The 12,123-nt window shown below is 49.2% G+C and overlaps 1 protein-coding gene across 1 annotated transcript in view; it reads right to left on the bottom strand.

The window, feature by feature from the left end:
* The window catches only part of LOC146186686 (neural cell adhesion molecule L1-like), a 97,420-nt gene that overhangs the window by 39,106 nt on the left and 46,191 nt on the right, over window positions 1–12,123 (bottom strand). Inside the window, exon 9 of the mRNA XM_084608083.1 lies at window positions 1,231–1,331. Coding sequence (XP_084464209.1) covers window positions 1,231–1,331 — 101 coding nt within the window. The remainder of the gene's footprint in view (window positions 1–1,230; window positions 1,332–12,123) is intronic.

Genomic DNA, 12,123 nt, shown 5'->3' with positions numbered 1-12,123 from the left:
GCCAGAGAGATTTATGAAGCATATGCAATCTGTGACTTGGGAGACCAATGTGTTAGCATGCCATCGGTGGTTTTGTTGAAGAAGGAAGTAGAATTTTTGCGCAAACCGGCAGGATGTTAACGACAAGAAAGAAGTTGGCTGACGTAAAGCGAAGGAAGAAGTGAAGGAAGAAGATGTGCGGTTTCCAGTTTACATAGTTGTCTGTGCAGCGTAGTCCTTGTGTGCGTGTGTGTGCCTCTTGTGCTTCGTGTTGGTGTTAACTGCTCTGCTGCCTTCTTCCATGAGATGTATGACCAACTAGCTCATCGTTCGACTCTATTATTATTGCATCCACGTGATTGTTACCTCGCTTGTAATACCTGCATTGCCCTGCCAAAAGCGAGTAGGGGATGAAAGCCTAATGCAACGCTTTACTTCCATCACTATTTCAAGGAAGTGTTGTTTTCTTGAAAATAAATTAAGAAAAGTTAAAAATATATTCTAGACATATTAGTTCTTGCACGTGTTCATTAAGCGGCTTTCCCTGGCTTCCATATGCGCTTCGGTATATATAACCTTATATAACCTTTTTTCGAACCAGACTTCGAGATGCGCTTCTGAGAACTGCTAAGTCGAGATAGGTATAGCGCCTTTCGACGAGAGTCTTACCCCCTTTTATATGGTGACCACAACAAATGTGGACATAACAACGCGGTATTAACAATCGGCTTATACACTGCAAGTTGCTCAGTGAGGCTCATGGTGTGCCTTCCATTTAGAGGCGTGAGTGGGCCTTGCATTATAGCCTTTTCATTTTGCGTGACCAGATTTCATAAACGTTCCGCCTTTTTCGGCTCCACGGAAGAACCGGCAAGAGATATTCAGAAAATTACCCATGCGCGGATCAAGATGATTCGTATTGTCACTGTTACCGGAACACATTTCGTACTGGTACAAACCAGCGCATATCTGATCTATGTCATACCCTAGACCAGCTTTCAGAGACCGATACACGAATAATATAATTCTAGTCTGTAAGGCAGGTAATTTCTTTAGGAAATGCTCGTCCTATACTTGTCCTATAGCACTAAGCCACACTAAGTTGGTAATTTTTATAAAACGTAGCAGCACAAGAAAAAATAATTTCATGCATATAACTCAGCATGAACGTTTTAGTGTGATTTTCTTAGCAGTTCAATTATCTGCAAGCTCTTTTTTCTTAACAACCTGTATAGTGTGACTATATCGCACCTGAAGGTAATCGACGCTGCTGTTGGTACAGGTCCAGGATAGCAAGCAGGTGCCAATTCCGTCGTCGATACTTGCCTCGAGCCCGACCTGCGCCGCTGGAACTGTGTTCCAGAGGTAGCAGTATCATTATTAGTGCCACGAATAAAAATTATTGCTAACCTGCGACTCTCGTACCAGATAACAATGAGATAGCATGAGTTGTAGTTAGTATACTGTTACGTCAACTTCTGGCAATATTTAATCATTCCTCCTCTCGTTACCATACGAAAAAGACAACGTCTTGTCGAATACACGGAGTGGATAAGAAGGTGGTGAATTTTATTCTTTAAGAATAATACTGCCAAAGGGCCATTCAGGCTCCGTATTTAGTGGAAGAGGTGGCGACCTAATGGCTCCTATCTGATCACCCTATTGCGAATGCAGTTGCCGTACATTCGCCTTGCTTCCTCGTAAACGATAATTCCTTCATTTATGCCTTCAATATTTCACACATCCAATATGACATCCTACCTAGTACATTATATCAAACGTCACACGATGTAGATATATTTAACGAATGTGCCTATATTGCCCGGGTGGCGTGTACTCTGGATCTAGGGGGCTCCCTGGTTCAAACCCCATTTCCCTTCCTATAAATTGTTTCTATCAAAACATTTATTTCCCGTCATATCTTCACAATACAAAGTGTGTACTCTAATGAGCGCCCATGGTCGTTGTACCTGCCAGCTACCCCTGGCCGAGGCGTAGTCCAAACATTTCGTTGACAAAACTGACGCCTGATTTTCTACTTAACAGGAGCCTTAATGCGAAAGTGCTTAATGCACCCCCACCATTAGATGCCTTAGCCATGGGAGCGGCTGCATTTCTGACCTCGTCCGGTTTGCTTACATGAAAAATATCGCCTCGCAGTCTGATTTTCGGTTTAAAAGCCACGGTCAACCTCAGCCCAATTTGGCATTTGCGAAATGTTATCTGCGCAGCGTGCAGATTTCTCTTCTAACACTCAATATGAAACGGGTAGCGTGAAGATCAAAATACCTTGCAGTGCTTACGTGCATAGGTGAGCAGTTAATTTTACTTGGGCTCGAATGGCACAAAGAAAAACTTTCGAAGCCAAAGAGTTCGAGCACAGCCACAGAACTGATACCTTATTAGTGGCACAACTATGAAAAAGCCAAGAAACGTTGTACAAACATCCCGTATTTGCTTCACTTGCATGTTTCTGGGCTAAAATATCAGTCGTTTAGAGGTATGGTGTCGTGTGCCATGCTACCTAGGATTGCTGAGTAGCATGCCTGACACATTGCCGCAAACGGTCTCTGCGAGAACAGTACAGTGAACATGAAAAGGCAATGCAAAATGATGCGGGAATGGTTACGTTAGAGAAGGCTTTGTAAATGTATCTGATAATGATACAAAATAACGTTTTTCCTAAACGCCATTCAGTACCACCTGAAGCTTTCCTCTGTGGCCGCTACCTTTAGAGGTAGCCTCTGTAATTTCTTCGTGCCTTTGTTGCATAAACTCGAAGTGCCACATTCTGCCAAGATTCCTTGGTCGCACTGAAATGAGGCGAGGGTCTTCTATGTCACATTTTTGCATGCTATAGTTTTCCAGGCTGCTAAAACCTGCCACTTCTGTTCAGTTTTCTTAACGTAAACAGCAATTAGAATCAAAACAACTGGCGACAAAAACGATGCAGCACTTTCTAGGCGCTCACTTGTCCGGTCGTTTCATCAAAGGACTGCCTTTCGGGCTCCTACAGAAATCGATTAGCTACACCATCTCTAATATAAGGACTTCATCCCAACGACAACATTACGAGTGCTTATATGTCTGTCGGTCATTCAAGAACTTCCTTCAAAAAAGTATTTGTTTATTTTTCAAAGTTCATTTCCTCCTGGTGTTTTTACTTAGGAACCATAAATATATTAATTGCACTATTTATCTCATACTATGCTGCTATGTCTATATTACTCACTGAGTGCCCTACTAGAGATGCAAACCGCTGTCGGTAGCACTTTACCGACTACTGTCGATCATACAAAATTAGAACCATGATATATCATATTAATGCCTATATCAAACTCTCGGAATAACCTTGAAACCCCCATGCAAAAGTATAGGAGTGGTGGTTGCCTTTCTCGAACTGTCGTTCAGCGGAATAATCGATATAACGAAATGCGCGCCATGCCCCTGCTAGGAGGGTGGAGGAGGAGGAGAAAAGGAGGGCGGAAGGCAGGAACGTTAACCAGAAAGAATGAATTCCGGTTGACTACCCTGCACTGGGGAAGGGGAATGGGGGATTAAAGGAGGAGGGTAGAAGAGGATAGGAGGTGCGAAAGTCCCAGTCTGTCAATCAGGCTATAGTCTCTTAAAAAGCGAAGTGCCGTGTAGGCTTTGAGCGCAGATGATGTTTGTGGCCATGGTCCCACTATATTCCCTTCCGTTAAGGGGTGAGCGTCCAGAAAAACCAATGCAGCACGCATCGTATGTCGTTCAGTTGCAAAAACAGAGCACTCACAAAGGAGGTGCTCAATCGTTCCATCAACGCCACATCGTTCACAAGCAGGGCTGTCAGCCATCCCGATCAGGAAGGCGTATTTTTTTTGCGAAAGCAACGCGAAGCCATAGGCGGCATAGTAACGTTGTTTCACGACGTGTTGTGTGGTGGGGAATGCGTAGGCGCAGTGCGGCGTCCACTGCCTTGAGGCGACAGTTGGAGTACTCCCTGGTGTTCCATGCTGAATGTGTCAACTCCATAGACAAACAGCGAAGCCCGCTCGCTGCGTCGGCTCTCGTTAACGGAATTTGCACTAGAAATACATCGTTGTGGGCAGAACGGGTGGCGTCATCCTCCTGGGTATTTCCTGCAATGCGACAGTGTCCTGGCAACCACTGGTGGATGATGTCGCGGCCTTTGGATATTGCAGCGTTGTGCAGCGTGCGGATCTCTGCAATTAGTTGTTCATTTGAGCCGTGGCATAGTGCCGCTTGCATGCCTTGAAGCGCTGCTTAGGAGTCAGTGAAAACTGACCATTCTTGGGGGAATTCCTGGCTGATGTATTCGATTGCAGCCCGTAGGGCAGCTAGTTCTGCTCCAGTCGAAGACGTGAGATGTGTAGTATTTAGCTTTATCAAGACGGACTTTGCCGGTACTACCACTGACCGCGCGGAGCTGGCCGACGTAGCTAAAACATCTTCAAAGGGTGCCACAAGGTCACGTTTCATGAGCGAAGTCGCGTTGGCTTCGTAGCCTTGGTAGCCCATTGGCAACGCTAACGATGTAAAAACGCTGAAGTTGGCTTCGGTTTGCCATGATTGTTTTGAATAGGACTCTGCTGCCATACAGAAAAGGCGGAGTTCGGAACGTTTTAGTTCGGTGAAGCCAGCCTTGCAGACCGAACTCTGCAGGCTGCTCTCGTTGGTCTGCTTGCCCGCTAAAGAAGAAATCAACTGTGCCGTACATTGTTACTGTAATTGTGCGCCGGTTTATTATGTTCAGCAATGGATTTAACCGAAGCATCATCTGCAGTACCCTGAAAGTTAACGTCAACTCCAAAGACAGCAGTACCACGCGGCGCAAAGCGCGGTGATGGTTAACTCTTTTATTGCGCCCAAAAACAGGGGACCAGTCAAAGGATCAATTGCGCTGGCTTAGAGGAGGTCGGCGGGGATCCCTCGGCATGTCGCGGCCTCCCCCGCGCGCTAGATAAGCCGGCGTTGGTTTGCTTGCTGGGAAGTACGCAGGAGAGACTCTACGTCTCTGGGGTGTTTGTGTTGTCTGTTTTGCAGTGTGTACAAATCCACGCCATGTGCATGAGAGATAGCCGGAGCAGAGCAGTATTTACGCATGGGGGCTATTTGTTCGAGAAGGATCCTGCTCTATAAGAGGGGGTGTGGGCAGCTGCCATTTCGTAGTTTGCGCTATTGGGTCATCTTCCGTCGTGTTAGATCGCGGTGTGAAGGAGGATATGAGCATCTTTCGAGTCGGTAGTGCTCGGGTATGGCCGTGTAAGTAGTGAGTAGAGAGTCGCGTGAGATATTAGCGTCAGGGGAAGCAGGGTGAATGATCATACCCTCGGCTCTACAGCTGACATCTCGAGCGACTGTGCGACTGGGAATTTCCGCTGAGCGACTGGTGGGCTGGAGCGTAAACGAGATGTGGAAGAGGGTGGAGTAGAAAGTAGAAAGTATAACGCCTGGCAAGATATACGGCCAGTATTGTAGTTGCGGATAATCCGTTGAGAATCAGTGATGACGATTTTGGTATTAGGGTCGGCTAGCGCTAGCTTAATGGCAACCTTCTCTGCTGTGGTGACTGTTTCTGCATTGCGATTGCTGCAAGCTGTGTAACAACTGCGGTGTGGGACGAGAGTTACCGCCACCATCGCTGGCCTAGATGGGATATTAAGAGGGGGCGCATACGTGACGATGAAGCGTTTCTCGAATTGAAGAGCCCGGTCAGCCCGTCTTTTGGCCTGGTGTTCCGGGTGCATCCCTTTAGGAATGGGAGGGATGTGGAGATTTAGGCGATATTCCGGTGTAAGTTCAGCAAAACGTGGGGCCGCACTCGGCGGGAAGATCCCAATTTGCTGCAGTACCGCTCGGCCAGCGTGTGTGAGTGAAAGCCGCTCACACTGGGGTTGCTTCGATCAGTTCGCTTACAGTATTGGAGATTTCGAGAGCCATGAGCTTATGGGTGGCTGTGGACATGGGACGACCTAGGGCCGTCTTGCACGCTTTTCGAAGTGACGTCTCTACCCGTTCGCGTTCAGCACGAGTGAGACGTAGGTAGGGTCCAGATTAGGTGATGCCGGAGCAGATGAAAGCTTGAACAAGAAGCAGGAGCTTGGACGGTCGCATCCCATTATGTGTGTTAGAGATTCGCTAAAGAGGCGTCAGATCTGTACCACCGACTGGTCGATGCGTTAGAGCGTGATGTTTTTGCTGCCGTCCGCCAGTAGGTGCAAGCCCAAGACACTGATGTGATTTGTGCGAGGAATCGGGTTTCCTTGCACCTGGAGGTTGATATCAGGAAGTATATTTGGAGGGCGTCGTCCCGGGGAAGGGATGATGATATACTCTGACTGTCGCCGAGCAGGTGAGGCCAGCTGATGCACATAATTTCCGATCAGTTCGATGGCAGTTGTAGAGTCCCTTCAATCTGGCCGTCACTGCCACAAGTGATCCAAAGTGCGAGGTCGTCAGCATAAATGCTGTGATGCAGGGGGGGGGGGATGTCGTCCAGTAGCTTGGGCAAGCCTATCATTGCGACTTTGAAAGGTACCCGCGAGTGTATGGAGCCTTGCAGCTTGCCACAGTTTCCCGGGGAGATGATGGAAAGATCTCCCGTGCCGGATTTAAGTTGCACTGTGCAGTCGGTGAGAAAGTCTCCGATGTAGGCATACGTGCAATGTCCTACCCCAAGAGCCTGAAGTTGTTGAAGAATCGCTTCATGGAGGACGTTGTCGAATGCCTTGGAAACATCGATGCCGACGATGACTTTCGTGTCTAATGTGCGTCTCATGACTACCTGATGATGGAGCAGAAGCATAATGTCCGGAGCCGCTAAATGAGGGCGGAAGCCGAACATTGTGCCTGGTAGAATGTGGTTTGTCTTCTAGGTATTGTGGGAGTCTGGTCTGGATAACGTGTTCCACCACCTTCCTAATGCAGGACGTGAGAGAGATGGAGCGGAGGTTGGTCAAGGTTGGTGGTTTGCCTGAATCGGGGATGAGGACTAGATTAGTGCATTTCCACTCCTGAGGGATGGTACAGCTTGCCCAACATCCTTGAAAATAGTCTGTAAGAGCATGAGTGGATGCAAGCTCTTACACTCTGATCGGTTTCTTTCTAATACTGAGCCCGCTCCCGTTCGAGCGAGAGGTACAGGGGCGTCTCTGAATGAACGCATGGTGCAGTGTCCCTCGATGCGCGGTGCACGAGCGAGCCTCTCGAGATAAGCTGCACTGGCGATGAGCGGTGGGCTGCTTGTCCCGGAGCAAGAAACCATTCAGGAGGTGAAACTCCCGTCAGCTTGAGCGATCGGGGGCGACCAGATAAGGTCACAATTGTAGCGCCGACATCACGGAGCATGACGCGGCCGTATGCAGTGGCGGCGGCATGCGGCGCGTCGTAGAAGCCGCAGCGACAAAACGAAACCTGGACTGGTTTGGTTACTTTGGCAACCAAAATGGCGATATTTCCACGCCGACGGCCGCCGTCAGCATGACAGTGGCGCCGCGGGCTTGTGACCTTTTCTGGTAGCCGCAAACAACGTAGTTTCCACTCCTAAAGGTTTCTTGCTCCGTGCTGCTAGTATACAAGCGACACGTGTATTGCCGCTGGTACAGGTCATGCCATTACAAGGCTACTCATGCACACGTCTCATGAATATGTCATGAGACGCATGAGTCGCGGAGGCTCCAGCCCCCATCCCCTGGGTCTGCGTGCCGGGAGTGGGGAGTAAGGGGCCTCTATTTAAGGCGGGCAATAAAAGTTGTCATCCATCCATTCATGCTTATACAAAACAGATCCCGCCGGGCATCCGATCCTGGCGTCGGTTCGGCGCCTTTCATTTGCTGCTTCCTCAAGGCAGCCTCAGCGTTTCAAAATGATTTTCACGATATAAAAGGCGCAGTGTTTGTCACAATTCTGCGCGGACACATGTACCATGCCGTTAAGGAAGGGAGGAAGGTGGGAGTGAAAGAAGAGGGAGACAGAGGTGCCGTAGTGGAGGGCAACAATCCACCGCTCTATAATGGCTTTCGCCTCATCGCCCTTTAGTGGTCCAAGGGGAGAGCTGGTGAAGAGTGGCAGTTCCTGGCCCTATGGGCCCTGAGAGGGTAGGTCAACGCCGCTTTTGGCGCGGGCTAGCCAGCCACCGATGAGGATGCACTCGAAGTCGTCCTGCGCAAAATTTTTAAGACAGCCCTCGATCTCCCCGTGAACACCTCCAACCAGCGTCTACTGGACCTGGGCATGGTGAATACGTTCCGGGAGATCCGAGAAGCTCATTAACCAACCAATACACATGTCTTTCTAAGACACTGTCGGGTAGCCGCCTCCTTGCCCGGCTACACATCCAACATACCACCCTTATGAAAGATCGTGTACGCCTCCCTTTCGAGTGGAGATGCGCCCTCCACGTACGCCCTCTTCCTAAAAACATGACACGTGAAGACCACAATGGCCGGCGCCTGGCGCGGGCGGAAGCCCTGGGCCGCCATTATGGGTCGAAACCCGGCATTTACTACGTGGACGCCTCCGGCCCCCACCATGGGGGATGGTACACAGCCGCAGTGGTCCACCAGTCCAAAACTGTTAACGGGCTTACATTTCGCGCCTGTGACATAACCCATGCGGAGGATGTCGCCATTGCGCTGGCAGGTATTCACACTGATTCTAAAACAATTATCTCCGACTCGCGAGGGGCCTGTCGGAACGTCGAGCAAGGCTGGGCGCCATACTTAGCCTACCGACTACTTCGAAATTGCACCTATACCGGGAACCCCGCTTACCGTAAAATAGTATGGGCTCCTGCTCATATGGGTCTCGAAGGGAATGAGGCAGCCGACGCCGCCGCCCGCGCGCTCTCTTTCCGGGCTTCCCATCTCGACCCCCTAGATCAGGATCTCGAATTCGAACCCGCGTATTCTTTTAAAGACATTGTTCTTTGCTATCAATCTTGTCGTAGCCTTTACCCTCGCCCGAGTAAAGGTCTATCTAAGACGGAGGAGCGGCTTCTACTTCGTCTGAATACCAACACTCTGCTGTGCCCGGCAGCACTAAAACATTTTAATCCCTCCTTCACGGGCAGTTGTCCGCACTGTGCGGAGGAGTCTTCGGACATCTACCACATGGTGTAGGCTTGCCCATCCAACCCAGCTATTCCTAATCACCCCAACCCCACTGGGAGGACTGGGAGGCGACCCTGCTCGGCTGCTATGACCTGCAGGCCCAAAAGGCCTTTGTCGAGCGCGCCCGGGCAGCGGCCGACGCCACTGGAATCCCGTACGAGGGACCCCACCTAGAATCTGTAAGGGCTAATAGTCAAAGATCCGGCCCGTAAATACATCCACCCCTTTTAAATCAATAAATGTTTGTCACCACCACCATCCCTCTTCTTTTTCCTTTCTTCTCTATTTTCACTTCTCTCTGCACGAGGCAGTGGAGGTGACTCATCTACAAAGCCAGTAGCAGGCCCGTGCCTTTTCTTTTCCTTCTTCCAACAGCCACAACAACAGTGGTCAAAAGTGCCCTTTATAATTATATTATTTATCATTCCTATTTGCGGTCTACATGCCCATTTCCTGTTCTTCCTTAGAATGAAGAGTCATACATAATTCATATATTATTTGGTTCTGCGAATTCTACACGCAGCTTCCCATTCATATTTATAGAGCCTGTGCTAGTCACCTACTGGCACTTTTCTAGCCTGCATTTCTAAACCAATAATGTATGCTGCAGTAACTGCGGTTATTAGTATAGTCACTGCTGATTGTGCATCTCCACAAAAGCTTCGAAATACATCCATGCTCCCTATATGTCGTTGGGCACCAATATGTTACATGCTACATCGATTCTGATTAAAAATCCTGTACCTAGACCTCGGCATTACGCTTGAACTTGGGCAGCATGGTACGTGCCCGACGGTTATTGCAGTATTTCCTATTTCCTTAACTTTTTTCGCGTCGCTTGACGAATTCATATGATATTCCATTTAATTTCCGCTGGCTCCCGACGAAAAATGTTTAACTAGCCTCGTTAGGCAGCCTTTTTGCCTTAAATGTGGAGGTAATGCTTTCCATCACTGCTTGTCTGAAGCCAGACCTCATCACAATCCGCTGCCTCATACGTCTGATCACTGCCGGGGTCAGCTACCCTGCAGCTGCTTAGTGCCAATGCTTTAGTGCGGGGTTCATGAAGGAGGCGGTGGCCAATTACTACACCAGGTGGCCAAATCCTCCTCTGGAGTAATTCTGTTGTACGCGGGTTCAGGTCTTACCCCAAACTTATGTATATAATTTCGTCGGCAAGCATTGTTTTCGTTCTATGAAGGATAGCACGGCACAGAGCCTGTGCTGAAGGTCATCTATTTGTTGAGCTCTAAATGGCGGGTTTTTGCCAAGCCATTTCACAAGGAAGTAGTATTGAAAAGGGCAAAACGTAGACACGGACAAAAAAAAATATGGCTTAGCTCTGCTATGCCTAGATATATGTAGCGAAAAGCAGTAACTACCTCGGGATCAGAAGTTAATTTCTGCCGTCTTCTGTGCCGTACTCCAGCAGCTAAACTCTGAAAGATTTTCCTTCCTTCCTTCCTTTGGAAGGACCTCGAGAATACAGCATTGTATTGCCACCTCTGCCTACCGGGGAAGGGCTAAAACTGTGCTTGTTCTTCCCTGTGATATCAGTGGAAGGCCTTACAGGATAGACCATTTCTGCCAAGCGATGAAAGACGCCGGGGTCATTGAACAGGTAGGACCTATCGGCACACACCAGATGTCTCATGTCTGTTCAGTGAACATTTGAACCAAAGAGGCAAAGAAAAAGTTTCTTGGCTTAGTGCACACCTTTGTTAAAGGAAAAACGTGCGTGCTTTGTGACCCCGAAAGGCAAGACGTAAGGCTTAAAGTGCATTGGGGGCCTTCAACGTCAGAAACGATACGTTGAAACGCACCTTTGCCGTATACGGCGAAGTGAAAGAAGTATCTGGCAACAAATGGAAGACCGGCTGACTCGACTACCCGAGTTGCTCGGCCGATACTTCGTAGGTGACAGCCTGGATCGCACACCACGTCAGATGCGTATCGGGAACGCTACCATTTTATTCATCGTCCCAAGGCGGACGCCGTTGCCTGCGCTGCCGCAAGACTGGCCGCATCCGGCGTGACTGCAGTGTACCCAAATCCAATGAGTACCACACTTTCGGGAATGCACGAGATGGTATGCCCGAGCTGCTAGAAGAGGAGCGTTCGGCGATAACGGCGAGCTGCACATTGATGAGGATGAAGTGGAGAAGGCAGCCTCGAACGCAGCAGTCAATAAACAAACGGACGCAATGCACAGCAATGGCCAGGGAGACACTGATGCAGACACTCCTGCATCAGAGCTTAGTCCACTAGAGACGAATACCACGAGCACTACTACCATTTTGTCGCAAGTTACTCTGCACTGCAATCCCTCTACTGGAAAAGACAGCATGACATCTATGGACTTTGACTCTGTAACGGATAAACGGCGTGGCGGAGTAAGGTGGCTGGTCCTGGCTCTGAAGGGGCTGAGATATGTAGGTTACCGCCGTTTGCGGGGGGGGCTAGCCTGTCACTGAAATTTTTATTAGTTGTCAGCCGTCATTGCTTCCGCGACCGGTTCGGTAGTGGACGACAGCGGTTGCGGCGAAAGTCTTTCTCTCCCTCTTGTTTTCTTTCTTCTCTATTTTCTTTTCTGTCCGCACGAGGCAGCGGAGGTGGCTCATATACAGAGCCAGTAGCAGGCCCGTGCATTTTCTTTTCCTTCTTTCTACAACAAGAACAAACGGTGCCATGATGAGTTGACTACAGAGAGCAAAGAGCAGCGCCTTCGGCGTCTAGAGCGTCAATGGCGCGTTGCCGATGTGAAGAAGCAGCGCATCATTAGAAGGATACGATCGTCGTCCCTTCCTCGCGGCGACAACCCGGAATCCTGAACAATGGCGGGACGGCACTACAAGGTGCGGTACATTGCGCGAAAAGGTAAGCACCATACTGGCGTCCTGGTCTTGCTAAGCGACGGCGTCGTTTGAAAGGGGCATTCTAGTAGCAACGCTCAATATCAGGGGTGTGTCCTCCAAAAGGAGGCAAAACCAACTGTGGCGACTAGTTACAGAGCAGGAACTAGATTTTTTTA

This window comes from Amblyomma maculatum, chromosome 6, assembly GCF_055883805.1.
Source record: "Amblyomma maculatum isolate TAMU_Amacu chromosome 6, ASM5588380v1, whole genome shotgun sequence".
Classification (NCBI taxonomy): Eukaryota; Metazoa; Arthropoda; class Arachnida; order Ixodida; family Ixodidae; genus Amblyomma; species Amblyomma maculatum.
This window is presented reverse-complemented; position numbering and strand designations above follow the sequence as displayed.